The 21,935-nt window shown below is 37.3% G+C and overlaps 1 protein-coding gene across 1 annotated transcript; it reads left to right on the top strand.

Moving 5' to 3' along the window:
- The first annotated feature begins 275 nt into the window (after positions 1-275).
- Positions 276-3,555, top strand: TWISTNB (TWIST neighbor). Its single transcript, NM_001199615.2, has 4 exons — positions 276-523; positions 602-743; positions 1,524-1,732; positions 3,082-3,555. The coding sequence occupies exons 1-4, from the start codon at positions 303-305 to the stop codon at positions 3,479-3,481; spliced, it is 972 nt and encodes a 323-aa protein (NP_001186544.2). The 5' UTR covers positions 276-302; the 3' UTR covers positions 3,482-3,555.
- Positions 3,556-21,935: the final 18,380 nt, after the last annotated feature.

Below are 21,935 nucleotides of genomic sequence, written 5' to 3'. Positions count from 1 at the left end.
GAGTCTGGGGATTTCTGATCGATGAAGTAAGGCTGGTCCTTATAGAACCACAGTGCTTCTGAGGCCTCCACGGTATGAAGGAAATCTTTCACGGTATGAAAGAAAATTATATAAAGTCTGGGCAACTCTTATGGACAAAACTTGTTTTTACCAACGAGCCACACCTCCCGCTGCTTACAGCAGGACAGCCGCTTATTTCGTGTACGGGCGAACACTACACCAGCGCAGCGCACCCGGAACTCCGTCACTTTCCGCGGCGGTGGGAGACGCCATCTCTCCGCGCCGCGGCGTGGCCCTGCAGCATGGCTGTGGCGGGGGAGCTGCAGCCGCCCGCCGTTCGTCCTCTGCCCGCCGTTGAGCTGCCGTCCTTCGCCGCGGCATGCGCCCTGGTGTGCCGGCGCTACTCGTGCCTGGTGGTGGCGCCGCACCGCCGACACGTCGCGCTGCCGCCGCGCTTCCTGGGCCGCAAGCGCACGGGCATCCGCGCCCAGCTGGATGCTGAGCTCCTGCGCTACTCGGAGAGGTGAGGCCTTCGGGTCCCGCAGCCCTCGGTTCGCCGTAGGGGGGGGAGCGATCCGCAGCTAACTGTGCTTCTCCCCAGCCTGCAGGGTGTGCCGGTGGCCTACGACAACGTCAAGGTGGTAGGAGAGCTCGGGGACATCCACGACGACCAGGGCTTCATCCACCTGAACGTGGAGGCGGACTTTGTCATCTTCAGTCCCAAGAAAGGGAAGAAGATGGTGGTATGTAAATGTGTCGGCATTAACTTAATAAAGCTTGGCTTATTGCCGTCAAAAACAACAGTTTGGGGCTTAAGTAGAACTTTTTAGTTCACATCAGTAATTCCTTAGAATGTTTATATTGTTTTTTTACGTGTTCATGCATCTACCTCTCCATTTGCTAAATAGCAAAGCTTTCTAGAGAGTAAATGATTCTTAAGTGTATTCTTAAATGTAAGAAGTGAATGTGTTCCCTTAGTAGAAAGGAGATAGAAACACCTGCACTGGTATTTCATTCATCCTCGAGAAGTGCAAAAATGGATGAGGTGAAGTGCACGTGTGTCAGAAACCCATGGAATGGAGTATTTGAAGCTTTTTTGTGTGTCATCTGTATCTTTAGCTGCAAAATAGTTCAGTGCCAGCATAAAAGTTTAGGTAGAAAAGTACCATAGGGCTTAAAGTGGCTGTAAAGCACAGTTGGTGGCTGTGCTGTGAGAAAAGAAGTAGCAGTTTGATGCATGTACTTACTGTGGTTACATTCCATGCTTTGACTTTGTCCTTTTTTGCAGATACAGGTTTGATTCTCTTTGTGGTAGAACTTTATGAAAAGTATTTAGTATTTAGAAGTAGTTTCTATTTTTGTACAGAATAGTTTGCTTATTTGCTAGATGAGCTGACTTTGTAACCTTTCCATGCAAATTCTTGTCCAAGAATGTCAATATAAGAAACTAAATATACACAATGTCTGCGTTTAAAGAGGTAGTCATTAATTGAAGTCCATATGACGTTCCTTTTCTTTTGTAGGGTGTAATTAACAAAGTGGCCCCCAGTCACATTGGCTGTCTGATACATGGGTGCTTCAATGCTTCTATCCCTAAACCTGAACACATGTCAGCTGCAGAGTGGCAAGAGTTGGGGTTTAAAATAGGAGATGAACTGAAATTTCGAGCGGTGCACTTAGATTCTGATGCAGCAGGAGTGTTCTTCATCCGAGGACAACTGACTAAAACCAGGTACTGTGCCACAGGAGAAAATGTTTTTCTTAACTGTTTAAATGGATTAGTTATGAGGTGAACCATTTGATTCAACATCTTACTCCTTAAGCTTCCTTGTTTTCACACAAACCTTTGTATAAAAATAACTTGTGTTAGTCAAACAAAACTTTTTACTGTTAATAGAAATAGTTAATAAAATTATTAAAATAGTTAATAAAAATAGTTTTCTTGAGTTAAAAAGTTTGTATTCTAACTCTCAAACTATTGATTGGGCAAATAGTGCATGTTCAAAATAACATATCAGATATCTAGAGTGGATTTGCTTATAAATGTATCCAGGCTTTTCAATTTAAAAATTTCCACTTTCTGAACAGTGTTTATGCTGGTATTTCTACACTGACCTACACTTACCAGCAGTTACACAATCATAAATAGTTACATGCAGATTTCTTAAATGCTTGCTGAAACATAAGAATAAGCTTGAGCTCAAAGGTGACATGAGAAAATGTATGACGTTCATCCTTGTGCCTCTGTAGATTTTCACAGCAGCTTGCTAAAAAATCTTAATAGTGATGTCTTTTAAAAAGTGTGTTTTTTTCTTAATAGTCATTTGCTCAGCAATTTTTTTCTACCACTGTGATTAATGACTTATTTTAAAATGCACATTGTAGATACTGTGGATGAAATCATAATGTTTTTGGAGGTCTGTTTAATCTGGAAGAGTACTCTGAATTGCTTTCATGCATTCAGAATTAACTGTCGTTGTTCTCAGTGCCATCTACTCCTCCATAATTTTAACTGTGTTCTTTCAGTATGAATCGTCTTGGATGTTTTCTTCACAGCTCTCATTTGCAGGGTGGTACCTACCAGGTTTTTGTTTTTAGAGAGTTTTTTCATTGGTTGACTGGGTGTTTTTTGTTGTTGCTGTTGTGAGTTTGTTTTTTTTTCAGTTTCGCTAAAATCATCCTTGTTTAACTGTACAGATTTCAGTATGATACCTGGTTGGTATGATTGAACGGGACACTGTGTTGGCAAATAGCTAATGAACCTAAAAAGGTCAACTGCGCAGTAGGTAATTATGGATGAGGGAATAAAAGATAAAATGCAATACCTAATGGTGTGTATGGGATTTTAGAGAAGAAATTTTGGCTAAGGTTTGAAGGAGAGCACTGATTCCATGGAAGGAAGAAGCTAGTCAGGTAGTATAGATTAAGCTGAAAGTGTTAGTGGGGTTTATTTTTTTCTGTATCTAGAGTTTATAACAGACGTTTATCTAGTTGTAAATATTGTGTTTTAACAAATTTTAACATTTCACTTTGTGTCTTTAGATGTTTCTGCTTTGACTTACCTCATATGTTTTCTTGCAGTATGCAGCCCGAGCAGTCTGATCCTCTTACTGATGCAGTGACTGATGGCACAAATGGAGAGCAAATTCAAGACTTTCATAGTGAGAAAAATGGCTTAAATTACTCTGGGGGAGATAGTGTCACAGAAGATCCTCCAGGTAAGGCAGATAACACTGTGGGGGGAAATACAGAAGAGCAAAGCATTGATGCTGTGAATGAAGTATGTGATGATAAAAAGAAGAAGAAAAAGAAAAAACATAAACAGGAAGAACAGGAACTTGTATTGCCTGCCAGTGACTCTAGTGGTTACCAAAGTGACCTTAAAAAGTCAAAGAAAAAGAAAAGAAAGCATTGTGAAGTTGAAGAAAGTGAATTGCCGGAACTGTCGCAAGAACCTAAAGCAAAAAAGAAAAGGGACTGAAGTCTGATGTGCCTTTCTTAACGATGATTTAAGACTTTTTTTGATAAACTTCCAATAAAACCCTATTTTCGAAATATACGTGTATATTTTTTGCTAAACAATGTGTACTGTTAGGTGGGATTATGTCTGTGTGCTGCGTGCACCAACAGTTTTTAAAGCATGGCAAGAAACAGTAGTGGCTACACATGCATTTCTTTGACTGGAAAGTGGTGCAAAGAACAGTGACAAAGAACAGTGGAATGTAATGTCAGGATCACTTGTATCACTTCTTTTGCCTGCTTCCCAGTTCTGTGTAGTAAGAGGCAGATAGTTATGATCTTAGCTAATCTAATTCCACCACTGCTTGATTTGTTTGAGAGGAATCTTACTGTTAAGAGTTCTGGGGGACATTCCTGAATTCCCAGGATGTGAGTAAAGCTTTTTTTTTTTTTTTTTTCTTAATTGGTGGAGGACAGGGGAGGAGTAATGCGCCATGAATACCTTTTGGATGAAAATGTGCAGCCTATCTGAAAGGTTAAAAAAACCCCAGAACTTCCACTGTCCTGGTTCTTTCAGAACAAAGCTTTTGCAGTACTCTCTTGTGGGGGGAAAAAAAAAGATACAAAGAAGACCAACAGTTGGATAACTTCATTAAGAGTGAGCAGGGAATAGAGAAAATGGTTGCAGTCTGATTTAGTGAAATAGCATGTGCCCACTGGTTAGAATCTAATACCAATATATAGGCTGATTAAAACTGTTGCATATGTGACGTGAGAAAGTTATGAGAAAGTTCATTATACATTAAACTTGCAGCAGTTTTCATTAAAAAAAATTAAAAGACAGCTTTAACCTTTTGTACCTGCTGTAACTTTAAAATGCTGAACTCTATATCAGTAGGTACATATTATCAGTATTTTTTCCAGACTGTTTAATAAAGCAGTGACGTCTGAAAAATGACAGTCAAATGCTAATTAATGTACTTCTATTAAGAACTATTCCTGGTGTAGATGCATTATAATTTTTTGAGTATTGATACTTTTTGTTACGGCTCTTTTCTCCTGTGGGGAGTTTTGGAGAGAGCTGTAATGTGACTTGCTAGTTTTTTTAACTGAGCTAGGAAGCAGTGATCACTTTGGTACTACTACCTGTTACAAGAAGACACCATCAGCTTTTCTGAAACCATGTCAGTAATCAGCATATCTGTGAGGACTTGCTGTTCATCTGCCTGTTCTCTAGGTGTTCTCAGACTAAATGCTGCTGTGGTGGTTATGCTGATGCTATTAGCTGATTTTAACAGACTTACATACAATGGCGTAAGCAAATATCCACGGAATGTCTTCTAGATTTAAAGGACTTTTTTTAGGTATCACTTTGTGCTGTAGTAAAAATACTTAAAAATAAAAAAAATTTAAAACCCCTGAAATTTCTACACTTGCAAGACAAAGACCTAAATTTCTATTTTAAAGATTTGATTGCATGGCAGTCCATCATAGGCATTTTAAAGTTAATATGAAGAACCAAGTTAAGAGTTTTGTAACCTTACAAGAAGAGCTTCCATAGATTTTTAAGGAGAACAGAAACTTCAATATATTCTCATTTTCTCTCTTGTTCTTTCATTCGCTTGATCTTAAAGCCAGTTGATCTTGAAGCCAGTTTCTGACATGTACGATAGTCATGAGATGTACACAAATTGTCCTTGTGTTTTTACATATGACAATGTGGACATTTGAACTAGACGAACTTTCATTGATGCTATCTCCTTGGATTGTCCATTCTTCCTCTTCTGTGACAAAATTAAATGTATTTCTTACAGTGTATGTAAGTAAGAATACGACAGGGCAGTATTCTGGTCTCTTAAGCAAGAAAAAATCTGAAGTGTAACTGTACAGGAAAGATCACTGGTTGGGGCATAATTTACAGTTAGAAATGTTCTGATGTCCCCCTTTTTAATGGATTGATGTAGAAGGAAGAAGTTAGATAAATAGGTATAGAGTCTATATCGGGGAGGAGGGTAGCAAGTGAGGAATATTTGCTGATACCTCTGGGAAGGGAGAGGAAAGGTGGAAACAGTTACTACTGCAAATGCACCAAAGACAGAGTCATGCGAGTTCATCCATTAGTCCTTAATAATCATTACAGCTCACTTTCCATTTTAGAGAAGGGAAGCATCTCCAGTAGACAAGCTGTTGCTTTTCATCAGCACAAACAGATGGGAGATGTTCAGGGCAGGAGCAGTTGTTGCAGCTAACGAAACAAGTAACTAGTACAATATAAATGCTTTCAGCACTTTGAATTGTCCGCTACTGCTGTCTTAATATTCTCTTAGTGAAAGAAAATTGCCTACTGTTGTTTAACAAACTATGCAAAGTGATTTTTTTTTTTTTTTTGAGTGTATTAAGCAGGTTTTCTGAAAGTCTAATATAATCCGTCTTAATTTGGGGCCTTACTTACAGCCAATCTTTTTAAAATTATTTATTATTATTATTTTATTTTATTTTTCATCAAGTAAGTGTGGCCTGCTTTCTCTTGTATCAACTTCTCTGCTTTTCTTTCTTGGCTTACTGTAGAAGAGGACAATTACAGAAAAATTAAGTGCAGGAGTTGGCAATTCGTGATTGCTGGAAAAGTTGCTCTCGTATTGCAAATACCCTAACAGTCACAGTAACTTCTTGCTAGGTTAGTATGCAAATAGTAACTGCGCAACAAAATAAGTTTGCAGATTCCTTTTCCTGACACTCATATGAAGCAATTGACTTCTTTTGTCTTTGGAAAGGGAAAAGTGAAGGGAAAAAAAAAAGAATAGAAAACATAACAAAAGCTTTTCCCAATTGGAGCCAGTATTGGCAGCTTTGCAGCTGCACTGTTGGTGTTGCTGTGGACACTGTTTCAGTTTAGCTAAATATGGCAAGCAAAGGATTTTCAGAAGTGAATTGTCACTCTTGTCATGACTTTGAATAAGCTTTTTTTTTCCTCTTAGAAAGGTGAGATTTTCCAATACTTGAAATAAAGAAGCCAAATTTAAGACGCTTTCCATTAAAATCTGATCATTATAAATGTTCAGCTTTCTGTGTTCCCCTGGACGGTGAGTGAAGAGTTGTACTGAATTCTGAATTGAGCCAAAATTTTTGATTATAGAGAGCAAACATTTGCAAAGCTTCCAGTGAAGGCAGGTGACTTTGTATTTGTTTGTATGGTCTAATGTTCATTTTTTATGTTTTTTCCCAGGGTGCATTCTCATATATTTTGCTTCCAGCACATATCAAAGAGAAGATTAGAAGGCAAAACTATATTTTGTCCTATAACTACATATATTTGCAGTTACATTTTCTCCAGATCACCTGAAATATTGGTGTATGTGTTTCCTTTTTTCTGTGTTTTAATTTTAGGTTGGCAAAGAAACCAATGTTCGCTCCTGTCTGTGGTTGATCATCTTTTGTCTGTATTAAGCAAAATGCAGTTCCAACTTAACCAGCTATAACAAAAGTTTCTGAAGCTGGGACTGCTTCTTCATGCTATTACAAATATTTCATTCTGAAGACTTACATTCCTCAGTGTATTGCATGTGTTTGGCAGAAGAGGAAACACTCATAGAAGAAAGTATTTTTAGCTCTCTTTAAAACAATTGCTTTGTATTCTCTGAAGCTTTCAGCAAATTGAATTGTTAACTTCTGCTCTTCTCCTCACCCCTCTTAGAAACAAGTTCTGTGCTTTTGGCTAGGCTAGGTTTTCTTTTTCTTAAAATATGCAGCAGAAACAGCAGAGTGGAGGAGCTCTTGTGAAAGGATTTTGGAAAGGGCCAAAGTAAGCTAGCTGCCTTTTGGAAAACATGAGCCTTGATCAAATCTGCCTCTGCATAAGCAGTTTGCCTTTGGAATCATCCCAGCCTTTGACAGCCCTCAGACATGCAACCCTTTGCTGTAGCAACACCCATGCTTTTTATATACCAAATTGATGGAGTTGTATTTTTTTTCAAGTATTGAAGGAGAGGTTGTATGATCTGTTACTCTCAGGGTGATTAGTCTTGGCTAGGAAAGGACCAGAATAATTTCACGCTTATAGGTCCTGAAGGCATATTTCTCTTACCATAATGCCGATTCTATTCTGCTATTTTGATTTCAGAAATTCTATAATTTTGATAAAGCCTGAAGGACTTCAGTATCCAGTGGCCTGTTTACAAGAAGATGCTTTGTCTTCTAGATTCATGTGGACAAAAATTAGACTCAGAAAATCAAGCTTTGTTTCTCTCAGTATCATCAGTAAGAAGTTATTTATGGACATGAGTCATAATTTTTGTGTCTTTTATCTTGACTTTATGTATAACTACATTAGAGCTAGGTTAACTTTAACTGCAAGTCCAGTAGGAAGCCACTGAATTGCCCTGCTGTTAAGCAGCTGGGAACAATTGCAGACTGGCAAGGACTTCAAGATTGGTTGAAGCCATCTGTCCCAGATAAAGAGTGAAGATAGGTAAGAAGCAATGAGCTTAGTTTTCCCACTTTACATGTCCTCAAGAACTTTTGAAGGACTTTAAAGAAATGAATAGATGGTCTCCTTCCATCTATTCCATCAGAATGATACATCTGCTGTTGTAGAAATGCTTTTATTTTGGCCAAAGACACAATTCAACCCCATAAAAAATCAATCTACAGAATCAGCTAAAATGAACTTTTTGCATAGGTGGTTAATGAGCTGAACTGCAACAGTTCTTAGTACACAGCAACGAAACCTTATGAATAGATGCAGTAGTTTTGCATCTATTCACAATAAGTCTCATTGTCAATACCTTCCTTTTCTATGGGTAATTTTAGTGATTTTTGTATGACTAGAGGGGCTGAGCTGTGATCTTTGCTCTCTAAAGTCACAGTCATTTTGAACTGGGCAGGTGATTGCACAGTGTCTTAAGTGCTTGATGGACAGTTTCAGGGAAGTTTTCTTGCCCCTTATCCCCTGTGCTGTTTCTTCCTTTGTGCTTCCTTTCTCTGGTGGATGAGCAATTGTCTAGGAATAGTCTTACTATGTCTGAAACCTGGTCTCATGAAGGCTAGGATTTCTACTGTACCACTCCTGTTCTACAGGAGACAGGCTTTCAGTGACTGTTGTTTAGAAGCTCCTGTTTGGCATATATGGTCCACTGGAATTTTGGATGCTAAAAGAAGCAAATATTTGTCAAATATTTCAGTTGCAAATAAGATTACATTTGGAAATACTATTGCAGTTCTACCTGCAGAGCCATGATCAGTGGGCATGAGTTCATTGTGATACATGTATGTGTACAGCACACACAAATTGAGCTGAAGATTCAGGAACATGTAGCAAGACAGATGGTACAAGTATGATCTTGGAATTCACTGAAACATTTTGTCAGAACTATTGTAAAATAACTCCTACCATTTCATAGCTGAAGTCAGAGTCACCTTGCTTTCAAAGAGGCTTGGACTAGACTACAACTGGTCTTGATAATCAACTGGTTTGGCTTGTTAGTTACTGTGCAAAGACACAATCTGTGCTTTTGTTTTCTCCAAACTGAAGTGTGAATGTATGGATAAATTAAAAATTCTCTACAATTCTCTATCAAACCAGCATTTAAAAGCTAGGTTAAAAAGACAGACCAAATTTACGCTGCATTAGTAATCATTACAAATACCTTTAAGAGTGATCAGGCATAGTTTTGGAGCACTGTTACATTTTTGTCAGCTCCTTCTTTATTTCAGATATAAAAATTACTGACATCTGACCATCCTTCAGAATAATACCAGTTTATGTGCTTGAAGGATCTTTTTTTCTAATGATTTGGCCAGTTCTCTATGAACTCAAACACCTTCTTGAAAGTATTCAGGACAACCATTTATTTCCCTACCGGGAAGTAAAAAAGGGGGGTTGGAGGGGAAAAAAAAAACAAAAAAGATCACCAGAAGTGCACAGACAATGTGCAGGCATTTACTGTTTCTTTATTAAGCCTGTTAATAATATGTAGTGACTTTGTGAATTGGGGGTTTTGCTTCTGTGCTTCTGGTGTTCTCTCTGCAGAAGGCAGATAAATAGATGAGGACGTTTGCCTTTCAAAGAAGTTCCATACATGATGGCAAAAAGTAAATACAGAGCCATCTGCACTGTTGATAAATAGGATATGCTGATAACTTGTTTTAATATGACTTTCTCTATATTAAACTGAATTTAGATTGTGGATTACTTGTAGACGTGTTGTTGCCAAATCTCACGTTTTACTAGTTTTAGGGGAAAGAGGATCATTCCTGTTTCATGTGTGTAATTTCACAATTTGTCTTTTCATTTAGAACAGGCATTATGTAAACTCAACTCCTATCTTCCTTAGGCCAAGTGAATGTTATGAGTAAGTTGCAAAGTTTCTGAAGTAGCAAAAATTGTGTGCGTGTGTGTGATGATTCAAGTGCATTTACCCAGCTTGTCTTTATAAAGTACTTACCAAAATATGCAGATGTCGGTAGACTAGTTCTGCAATATTTTGTATTGTAGTTATTTCCATCACACATCAATGTCTAGTTTGAAAAAAACATTGTCAGACATGATTCCAAAATAGAATTCAGCATCATCTTATTCATTCCTGGTTTGTATTCAATAAATCTGTGCTTATACAACATTATGATGGCAAATGTGAGGACAAGCTGTTGCAAATTACTTTTTATCTTCCTATTAATTAAGTACAGCAAACGTCTTCTCTTCTGTAACAAAACAAAGTCCCCAAAGGCTGTTTTTTCATTTTATGAGCAGGTATTAGAAATAGAGGCATAATTACTGTATTTGTGAGACAGTCATTCACATTTCTGAATTCTCCTCTAGAGCAAGGATAGTTGAAAGATATTGACCAACTGGATTAAATTCAAATGCAAATAAAAGCAATGAAAGAAAGAGGACTGTTTCATGAGAAAAGAAGGGAAAGATTGATAATTTTTAACCAAATAGTAACTGTGGATGCAAAGCGAAGTGTCATACATACGTAGATCAACACTAAACTAAAAGTGCTACAGAAAATGAAAATATATGATTAACTATGATTAACTTTCTCATTAGAGAATTAGAAGTGTTCAGTAGAAAAGCACTGAGAGAAATAATCCTTTGCTAATTTTTCATGTAATATTTATAATATAATATGTACATAAATATGTAATATTTATAATGAAGAAGCACTGCTTATATCTGCAGTCCCTTAACGGTGACATTTAAGTGCCTCGCTTCGTTGCAACCTGAGAGTGTTTAGAACTGCAATCTACCCCAAGCCCGGTGAGAGCACTCAGAGAAGGGGCGGTTAGAAAACTGTGGGACTGATACTTCAGACTTTTTTTATATGAATGCCAGTATTTATGTTTAGATTTTTCTATTATTATTATTATTTTTTATTGGACAGTGCTTTGGAAAATGACGTAATTTGGTAAATTTAACAGAAAACTATCAAGGAGAGGAGGATTACGAAAAAATAATTTGAATTTCTTCATAAACCCAGAATACTAAGGATAAAATTTCAGTTCTAAGAAAATCTTTGAAACTTCAAAATCTTCCCTAAGAACAGAAGGAAACTTGAAGGCGTATCTTCAAGAAAATTTCTATCTTCTCTCCACCAAACATTTTTAGTCCATTAAAAATGCTTCTTTAGTTTTCAAAAGTGTGATATGTATAAAATGTGTGCCTAGTCATTTCAGGTAGAAAATTTGTGTTCCATTCTAAACATCTTAATTAGAGTGTTAGATAAGGAACTAAAAGGCGTTTTCCTTCCAAATTCAGATACTGGTGACATGGACTGACTTATATTATTTTATTTTTTGTCAGGTTATAATTCCATAAAAACCTACACTGATCCAGTATGAGTTTGCACTTTATACGTCAAATCAGGGCAGGACTGAAAAGTCTGGCTTCCAAGAGAGTTCTGTCTGTTCTCATGCAATGCCACATGGTGGAGTATTGCTTTTCCTGTAAGGGTTTTTCACCACATTTGTCATCTGAAGAGCTCCGAACTTCTGTGAACTGGTGTTTGGTTAAGGGAAGTTGTTGGTAAGTTGAGATGTTTTTGCTTCAGAGCATGACTTTCTTATACTGCTGTGCTACTGGAGCACTTACAAAGTCTCTTGTAGAAAACAAAAGGTTCTCAGTGACAAAGGTCTCTGCTTCTGTACTGACTGATTGTTGCTGTCCCTCTCTTGGACTACTTGCATAATATCTCTTCAATTAATAAAGTCAGTGAGAGACTGCAGACTTTTTCATTCCTTCCTTTGTGAGAAAGAAAAAAAAAGGAAATGTGTTTGTTCAGGTGGGAAATGAACTAGTATATAAAGCTACACTATAAGTAATATTTTAGCAAGGTGGTCTATGGTACAACCACAACAGGGAAGGTTAATGAGCTTACTGAAATAAAACTGGAAGAGTCAAACAGAAATTTTGTGTTCTGTATCTCAGCACCAAAATCGTTGTATCCAACTGCTGACTGTGTTAGTTTGTTTTCTAGTTTTCATGTATCTGAAAATACGGTTAATATACATATTCATCCAGTTTTTCACTCTTTGTAGTTCAGATTCTTTCATTAGTTTGACTGTGTAAGGAAAGAGTCTTATGCAACTGTGTTTTTTACAAGCTAAAGCAAATGTGATGATCAACAGGTTCATTTCTTTGTCCTACCATACTGAACATTTAGCTTTTTGCCAGTTTTTACAGGATTTAATCAGCTTAACATATATACTGAATTCCCTTAAGTTTATTGCAAATAGGTTGTTGGCACAGGAGAGAAAACTACATTAGTTTCCCTGTTTGAAGAAAAGGTGACACAAGTTCAGCTTTTGTCAGCTGTAGATCTTCTTTGGACTCTGTGGCAGGATACCTACTGGACTGCCCTGAGCTACTGCTACTGCTGAATGTGCTCATTTATGCTTCTCCTTGTTCTGGATAAGGGTGACTTAAGTGCTGGTCTGTAGAGCTTCACTGGGAAGGTTAAAAGTTGTCTTAATACAATTGAGCATGATGAATGATGTTCCCACTATACCTGAACACAAATCAAACTGTTTTAAATGTAAGCAATGTAACAGTTTCAATTTAGGAAAAACAACAACAACAACAAAAACACAACACAATAATACCAACCAAAAAAAAAAAAACCACAAAACCGATAGATAACATCTTTAACTGTAGTAATGAGTTGCATTTGTGAAGCAAACTGCGCTCTTCTTATGGAGTGATTTTAAGGATTTGTGTTTGGGAGCAATCTGGGAGTAGTATCATTTATATGAAGGCCTCTAAGAGGCTTTGTGTTGAACAGACCTGGCTCATTTTGCTTCAGGCTGAGTCATCAAAAATATCATAGAATCCTTAGGGTTGGAAAGGACCTTTAAAGTGCATCTAGTCTAAGTCCCCTGCAATGAACAGGGACAGCTAGATCAGGTTGCTTAGAGCCTGGTCCAGCCCGGCCTTGAATGTCTCCAGAGATGGAACTTCCACCACATCTCTGGCAAGCTGTATCCATTGACATATTCTGGGAAGTCCATGATTTTTAAGATTAACTCAACTGTATTGAGGGGATTCTCCAAAATCTCAGTTAGAAAAAGACTAATTCATTACTTTAGAGGCAGTTTTAAATAAACCTGCTAAGAAAGACAGCAAAGGGAAATAATGGACCTGTGCGCTAAACCGTGAAAGATATTCACATTGCTTTCTAATGGGATGCAATGTTAAAATAAGCGCAGGACTCTGTAAAGAAAAACAGTCTATGTGTGACCACTGTTCATACAACTGTGCTCTTTAACACTCTAGGAAATGGGAGTTTCTCTTCTACCATCCATATGTATTGACTTTCATCATGTTAGTCTTATTAAAATGTGTCTTTTACTACTGAGTTATTTCATCTTCTTTTCATCTTTAAATACACACAATATGTTTTAGTTAATAAAAAGAGGCCTTTTAAAAATGTCTTTTTATGAATAGTCTTTAGTACTAGCAAATCAGCAGTGTTTGTTCTCAGGTAGAAAATTTAATCCAAAATAATTTTTCCCCTCCTCTTCATTGACACAGTTTATAGTTGGAAAACCTTTGAACTCAAACTAAAAGGAGAGTAGTATACCCACTAGTTCAATTAAGAGGCCATTTGTGAGATCACTGCTAAAATATTGTTTAAGTGACAAATAAAGTAAGTTCTTAAGTTTGTGCAATTTATGTGGTGTGTTTTATTGCACTGTGCAGCAAAGCCAAGATCGGAAGTAGCAGAAGGTCCACTCAAGGCCTAAAGGTAAGACAGAAGGTTATGGCTAGGGGATTTGAACAGGAGAGTAAAATGTTGATCTTGATCTTTGTAACATAACATCAGTCTTATCAGTATTGGAAGGAAAAGGAATTGCATCATCTTAGTATTTTCTGCTAATTTAGGCTGAGCATCCAACAATACTATTTTGGCACTCTGCTAGCAGTGTTTCAGCTGTCTCCAGGGGCCCTCGTCAGAAGGAGAGGAAAGTCTCCTGCTGTGCCAATACTGTAAAATAAATAACATTCTCAGAAGATTAATGCAGAGCTGGAGCACAGAGTGTTACTAGTTGTCATAAAACAGACAGAAAATGGGTTGCGTTCTCAAAGGAAAGACTTAGGAAATGACTGGAGAGAAATGACTTATCCAGAGAAGGATAAGTTTGTTGATCTGGAAGCATCATTTGAGAAAGAAATGATGAGCAAGTGTCCAATGTTATGAAGGGACGTGTGTCCAAAATGCAGAACTATAGCTGAACTTCTTCCAGGCACATTTGTTTGGTCTGGAAATCTCATGAACTCAAGTTGTATTTTGAACTAATGCTTATCAGTGTTGGTTTTACTTAGGCTGGATAAATAAGTAATGCTTCCTGGAATGCTTTTTCACCCTTTATTGATATTCTCACTTCTACCTGAATCTAGTGAAATAAATAGTGCGTTAACAGCTTAAAAAAATAGAAGTCCTAAATGACAATGGTATGTATTGCAGGGTGACAGCTGCAGTCCTGTGTTATGTTCTTGTAAATTAAGCTTTGCCATCAATTTCCAAATGGAAGTAAGAATAATGAAAATGAAACTTATGTCTCTCTTCACCCCCCTCCATCACCCCTCATCTATCAGATTGAATTTAGCAACAGGGTATATTCCATTCTACATGATTATTCAAATTTAGGTGATGACCGGCTTTGGCAAGTCAGAGCAACATTTTAGTAAGCTAAACCTTTCAAATTCTCTATGCTTACAATGTAAATTTACCAATCTCTTGTTTTGCATTCTTTTCCTGTTTCCTTTTCATAATTATCAAATGCATATAGTAAAAAAAAAACCAACCCTCTGCATTCTGTGTTCCTTAATCTTTCTAAGTGATCATGCATGAAAACCAAAGTTACTATCTTAGATAATAATAACCTAAATACTGAATATTGAGATCAAAACCAAGACCAAGTACCTGAGGATCCAGCAAACATGGAAATAGGTCCAAATCTCCACTGTGAAGTGGAGATTCAGCAGTACTCTCTAACAGTGCCAACAGGGAGTGTAATTTTATGTGCGGGCAGATGGAGGCAGTAAAGATCAGTTTGTTAACAGTTCCCTGTTTCAATACGTTGCCTGGGTAGCAGATTAAAATCAACCCTCCTGAGCAGTAGAAAATGCCTCCATCAGCCTTTATGAACATGTAATCAGCAGTATCCAGTCATAAAAAAGCCTTAACACAAAAAGACTGTGCTGTTCCTGTTCTGCTATTCTTATGTAGCACGACATCAGTTATTCCTGCACAAAAACAGGTGAGATATGGCTTTTATTTCACTGGAGAAATTGCTCTCAGAGAAAGCTGGACACTTGTAAAGGGAATATCTTTGTCAAAAAAGGTGTGATTTTGTTAAAAAATGACTTCAAATGCATGTCAGGAAAAAAATATTGTGCTTTTGCCTCTCTGACAGGTAGTCATGATGCTCAGCTTCCCTCAAAATGAGTTTCTGATTATTTCCATGTACAAAATATAAAGGAAGTTATAATTTAATGTATGGCTGACTTCTCAACATAATTTGTCTTTCAGCTTTCCCATCACCAGGGATCTATCCTGAAAGCGAACAAAGCAATATGCTTAAATACATAACTGCATTTAAAACAGAGCTTCCACTTACTTTGTTTTTGTCTTATCTTTTTTTTTCCTTCATATTTTGATCATGATAAAGTCAATTTGTGCATCATGCAAGAAAATCCACTGAGTTCTGCTTCTCTGTGTAACAATGGCTGATACAAAGGAAGGACAAGGCAATGGTAATAATCCGTATTTGATATCAACATCATTCAAATAGGGAAGGTACCACTAAAGGTACCTGTGAACATGAGAGACCAAGCTGGAATCCTGTGCAGCTCCTGGCTTTGTCTTTTTGGCAGTTTGAGCATCTTGACAAGATTACTGAGAAATCTGCCAGCCCTGCTGTGATACTAACCAGTAAATCAAGGAGAAGATACTGTAAATAATAACACCTACAAGCTTTATTTGTATAAAAAGTCCTAAACATTATGTAGAAGGCTTAGATATCTCTTGAATTTGCTCTGCAGCAAACATTTGGTACCCATGTGCTGATAAAACGCTCCTCCAGGCCACCTCTTGTGCCTCCACCGACTTTGTCATTGAGTTTGACCCAGAAAACCAGCATCTTCTTGTCAGCGATTGCCCCAGAATGTAAAGCAAGAATTCAAACAAAGGAATTCCCAAGAGATTACAATGGAAATATATTTTTTTAAATTAAATATCAACATGGTCTCCCATAAAAACAACAATCTGATTTGTTTTTCCATGCTTGCAGGCTTCCCTCATTTGGTGCAGTAATAAGCTTCCTCATATCTTATGTCACTGATTATTTGGCTTCAGTGATGATGAAATATGGAAAACAAAATGAAAGAACGTAAACCTTGTCTGAGATTTATTTGGAGACCATGTGTAGAACATACCTGACTTTTCAGACTTATCACAGCACCTGACAGAAGTGACACATTTAGCCTTAGCCGTGTCTAGTTTATCTTGTCAGTGTCTGAAACAGACAAGGGAAACTTTTCAGTGTTGTACTTCATAAAATTGTGAGCAGACTGATAAATCTGTTTATTTTGCCTTAAATGTTCCCTGGTTTTCATAACAGAGACAGCCTGCATGTATGCTGAGGAATGGTTACTCTCCCATCACAGACCTTTATGGATGCATTGCCAAGAGGCTTGTTTCGTGAGTTCCTCAACTTTTTTTTTTTTTCTTTTTCCTTCTTTTCCAGCACCTGAAAACTTGCAACTGGCCTGGCTTGAAAGCTGCCTTGGCAATTTTACTAAGGCACTTACTTTGATAGCTAAAAATGACCTTAAAGAATGATTGATAGTGTGTGGGGGTTGATGACATAAATCTGTTAAAATGCTTCACATGCAAGAATGTTATAGCCATATTCCTGTACTAACACTGTGACACTGAACAGACTGTAGCAGATACAAAATCTACCAAATAGAGGAACCCCACCTCCCTCCCCTCTCCAACAGCCCCAAAGGCTTTGAATTATTTTTATGAATTTGTTATCAAGAAGATGTTTCTGGTTAGAGAGTAAAAACTTAATAACAACAAACAATGGTCTTAAGGTTTGTTGGGATGTATTCTCTAATGCACAGTTCCAGTGGTTGTCACTGACAATATAGGTACTTGACGCAAGAGTGAGAGTTTATTCTTTCTGTACTGTGCTGTTCTTTGTTCTACTGCAGAACAAAACCAAGATACTGTTAACAACGGAATTAAATCCCAATTTATCCTTTCTCATAAGTGGATCTGTGCAAGTCTGTCAGTTGCTAGTCATTTTGAATGTACCTATGCAGAAGACATGGGTAAATGCCTTCCTAACTTAAAAAAAAAAAAAAAAAAAAAAAAAAAAAAGTGTTAAAATCACAAAGAGATGAAGGAAGGATGTGCTAGACTGGTAACAACTGATACAACGTTGCTATCCCCAACCAGAGAACAAGCTTCTCTTATTATTTACCTCTGTGGCTATGGGAAGTTCACTGAATAATTAGATTTGCAGAGAAGCAAGTGGGGACAGTTTCTAGTGAAAAGGTCTCATCCAGAAGCTCTCACTGTGCTTCCCCATTGGAAACGACTTTGATGATCTTTTTGCTGTGTTTTGGCAATGAGTTTCTACCAAACACTGAGTTTCTGACAAACACAGAGTGATTTCCTTTGCCTTCAGAAAAAATAAATAAATAAATAAAATTGGGTGAACTGGTGGAGATGAATACCTTAGAAGTGCTTAAAATGCAACACTCAATGCCAGGTCATCTTTTCCATCACACAGATCAGCCAGCATACTTCCATCCACAGACCCATCCCTTCCACCAGCTCCCGTGCCTGCCAGCATTACAGGTCTTCATGGCTCACAACGCAGCTCAGCTGGAGAAGCCTCCAACTGCAGTTTTAACAATAAAATAAAATAAACATTCCCAGCACAAATAGACTATTTTAGTTTCCATAGCTGACTGTTTGGCACCTTTCACAGCACTAAATTAACTTAAAACATTCATCACTACACAGGCTTTGGGAGAAACAAAACAAGTACTGAGTCAGATTTGAGACTTGGTAAACTTTCTATTTAAGATGAAACAATCATTTAAACTGACAAGAAGAGGCTGTGAAAACAACTCAGAAAAATAACTTATTTTTATTTAAGACTCAACAAATATTAAGAGAACAAGTAATGGTACTAAAACCAGTGTTGCGCCCTTCTGTAAAGATAATAAAAAAATGACAGGGCTGATTTAAGTGAAACTTTGTAAAACCTTTCTTTAACCCAGCCTTTCCCAAACCAGAGCTTTGTATGCCAAGTTTCAACTTAAACCATTTTCTTAAGGAAATCTTTCCTTTAAGTATGAGAATTGTATAATGAAGTAGTCCCACCTTAAGCCTAACTACAGTGGCATATGTGTCATTTTCTTTAATAGAACAAAGTATAATACAAAAAACATTTGGGTGTGGAAAGAATGTATATTTTCTATTAAAACTGCAACATGTGCAGAAACTTAAAGAATGTTAATACAGTAGAGCTTTAAATCATGATACTGTATCTATATCCCAGGAGAAAGATTTCTACAATACAAAACTAACATTGAACATTTTTGCTAATGCTTACTAGGCTGGCAAAAAGCTTCACATGGTTTTATGGGGAGGAAAAGGTAAAAAGCCAGTTGTATGTTTTTGTGAGAAGTAATAGTTCATAAATTAATAGTAAACGTAGCAGTTCCTTTTAGAAGCTGAATTTGTATGGCTTGTGACAAGCCACACGCATTTTGGCCATTTTTATTATTTTCCAAGTGATTCAGACTAAGTGGAGATGCTCCAGTAATTTTATTCTTTGTTCATTAGTATCCATTTTTAGAGACCTTGTTGGGCTTTCTGTGGCCTGAGAGTCTCAGCTCCGTTATAGTTTGCTGAAAACTGCATAGTGGTTTTCCTCTGTAGTGTAGATAAGTAGTATGACCTGTCTGAATGTAAAGGAAAAAAACAGCAATGGCAACACAAAATGAAGGCGAGTAGCATTACTTTTATTCAGCCTACAAGTCTCGGGGGTGCAATACAAGGAGCAGTGGATTTGGATCTTGTCCTGAATTTTGGAATGTGACAAACACGCTTGGAACAGAGAGCTGAAAGTCTGCTTTAAAATGCGTTTTGATTTTCCAAGTTCAGATCTGAACAAGAGCAGGCAAACAGGATGAACAGTGAGAAATGTAGCTAACTAAATTGGTAGTTCTTCAGTGATATTAAACTACTATAAACAGTTCAGACATACTACTGTTCTCTTCTCAGTGACGCAGAAATATGTGCAATAGCCCTGTGCTTTTTCTTACGTGGCCTTTGCTTTTGGCCTCTCTAAATCCTGACTTGCTTGTCCTGTAATTTCTGTTTTAGACAAAATAAAATATGCAAATGTTTGGATGCTCTACTTCATTAATGCCACCTCCAAACCCTGAAATATAAAAATAAATTGGAGAGTCAGATCAAAAACCCTCTCGGCTTTTCTTCCAAAGTTAGACTTGATGATCTTTTAAGGTCTTTTCCAGCCTGAGCAATTCTATGATTCTATGAAAGTGTGCATAAAGATAATGCACTATTCTGACAGCCTCACACAGGTAAAGCACCAGATTTGCACAGAAGGGAATTATATTCTGTTTTATCTGATGCTCCTGTCCAACCTTGCTGTAATTCACTTTTTTCCTAATAATTTCAAAAAAGAGATAATTAATTACAATCATAAGGAAGAGGAAAGAAAAATAATAAACACTGGCACTGTTGAAGTTTTTTTTTTTCTCTTGATTTCTCTATTACTGCGTTTTCCTGTATGTTTGCTTTCAGCTCCCCCAGAATGTGCTTCTTTCCCCTTTTTCTAGATAATTCTATATTTTTGAACCTATTTTTGGAACCTTGTTGCTATTTTTTTTTTCCAAGAGAACAAATTAGTACAACTGGGTGGTACCATGCGAAATAAGGCTAAGTGTCACTCAGCATTTTTTGACTACATCATTGCAACCATTGCTAGACTAACATTTCCACTTTGCTACTGTCTAACAGTCACCTAAAATGCTTAATTTTGAGTCAGTTCTTTAATACATACTCTCTTTAGTCTCTATCAAGAGAGAGTATTCAAACTATTTTGCCAATTTTGTGCTAGATTTAGTGTTCTCAGGTACTTTGAGAGGTCACTGGGATTACCCAGATCAAAGTAGAATGCACAGGTCAAAAAGAAGTCTTTCTGTAAAACCAACTTCATTTTACATCAAGTTTTCAGTTTTGATCTTCTCACTCTCTGTTTTTATTCCCATGGTTTTACACCTAAAGGTGCTGCCCACAAATCAAAAATTCTCTATGTTCACATTTTTCAGTGTTTGGTTTGGGTGGACTGTTTTTTGCATGAAGCCTGTCCTTTGTAGAAATATTCCAGCCTCCTACCTGTCAGGATACTTTGCCATGCCACTGTGATCTGGGCTGCCCAAACCCAGACTATGACCCCACCTTTTGTTTGATGTAGATGAGTAAGAAAAAGCAGTAGCTGGTAGAATCCAACCAACAGTGCAAAACAACAACAACAACAACAACAACAACAACAACAACAACAACAAACCTATCTGGGAGCAGATCTGCTCTCAGTAGAGAGTAGCACTTGTACCAGCACAATAGAAATTAATAATAAATGATTAATTTATTGCCTTACCAGATGAGATAACCAGCCTTTTATAAATCCAAAGCAATGAAAGACAAACAAGGCTGGAGAGGGTCTTCCAAGTGCATTTGTACAAGGCTTCTCTTATCAGGGTGGCAGAACAAGAGCATATGCTCCAACTGAGAGGTATTTCTGTGTATAAAGGCCCTCTTTTGTGAGTGCCCACAGAGATAAGGTTAGAAGCATAGGTGAGGAAGAAGCATCCAGCAGCAGAGATTTACAAATAGCTGTGATAAATAAATAAATAAATGGTCAAAGTGGTAGTGTGGTGGGTTTCTAATACACCACACTACTCAATCAACAGTAATCCTACTGAAACAGGATGTTATCTTCTACGAGTCCTCTTATGATCAGTAAGAGGCTTTCAGCATTGTCCTTTCTGTGGCTTTACATCAGTAATCATCTTGTCAAAATTCAGTTTGCTCTGGAGGCTCCATCTTTTCTAATACTGACTGAACTTCACAGTGTTCACTTTAACAACACCACAGCCGTGAAATTAGAGGTCTTCCAGATGCAGATGTATATAGCTAGGAAGCAAAAATGAACTCAGTTAATACAGCTGTCCTGCCGGACCATCAGGAAGGCCTACTACTATTGTCCACATAAGTAGCATTCAGCAAACTATCCACTTAACTGTCTATAATTTTAAAATCTCCTTCCCTGTGAGTCTGGCTGTAAAACCAACATGTGACAGAATACCAGCCTTTTGCTCCACAAGTACACAAGAACTTCAGTGAAATGTTAACTCTGAATTAGATTTTAAATATAAAAATCCTGCTCCACCATTATTGCAATGCCTCAAATTGATTTTGGGCCATGAATGCGAATGGAAAGCTCTATCCATATATCCAATCAAAGGATGCAAACTTGAACTCTACTGCTTGTCTCTTCTAGGCACAATACAGCCAGCTATGGGTTCTCCTCCATGCCAAACACATTCTTGTAGCTGTGTCAAGCTGAGTTTTATCATTGCTCTCATTTTTTCCATTCTCACGTAGTCTTTTTTATTTTTATTTTTTTTAAAGAAAAGCTATCGCTGTAAGAAAGGGAAATCATATTTATTTGTTTTTTTTCTGGACAGTACCAGGTTCCTAATTGCTTAAACACATGCAGTCCTGCAGGTCTCTAACCAATGTAACTGACAAACAACCATACACATATATATAACAAACTCACCAGGTTTTAAGTTAAAGTGAGAAAAACTAATTGGCTGAAGGTTAAGCATAATAAATTCCTGAAGAAAAGTGTAGCTGATCCTA

Source organism: Gallus gallus, chromosome 2 (assembly GCF_016699485.2).
Source record: "Gallus gallus isolate bGalGal1 chromosome 2, bGalGal1.mat.broiler.GRCg7b, whole genome shotgun sequence".
Classification (NCBI taxonomy): domain Eukaryota; kingdom Metazoa; phylum Chordata; class Aves; order Galliformes; family Phasianidae; genus Gallus; species Gallus gallus.
The sequence above is the reverse complement of the archived record's forward strand: the minus strand, read 5'-3'. Positions and strand labels throughout refer to the sequence as shown.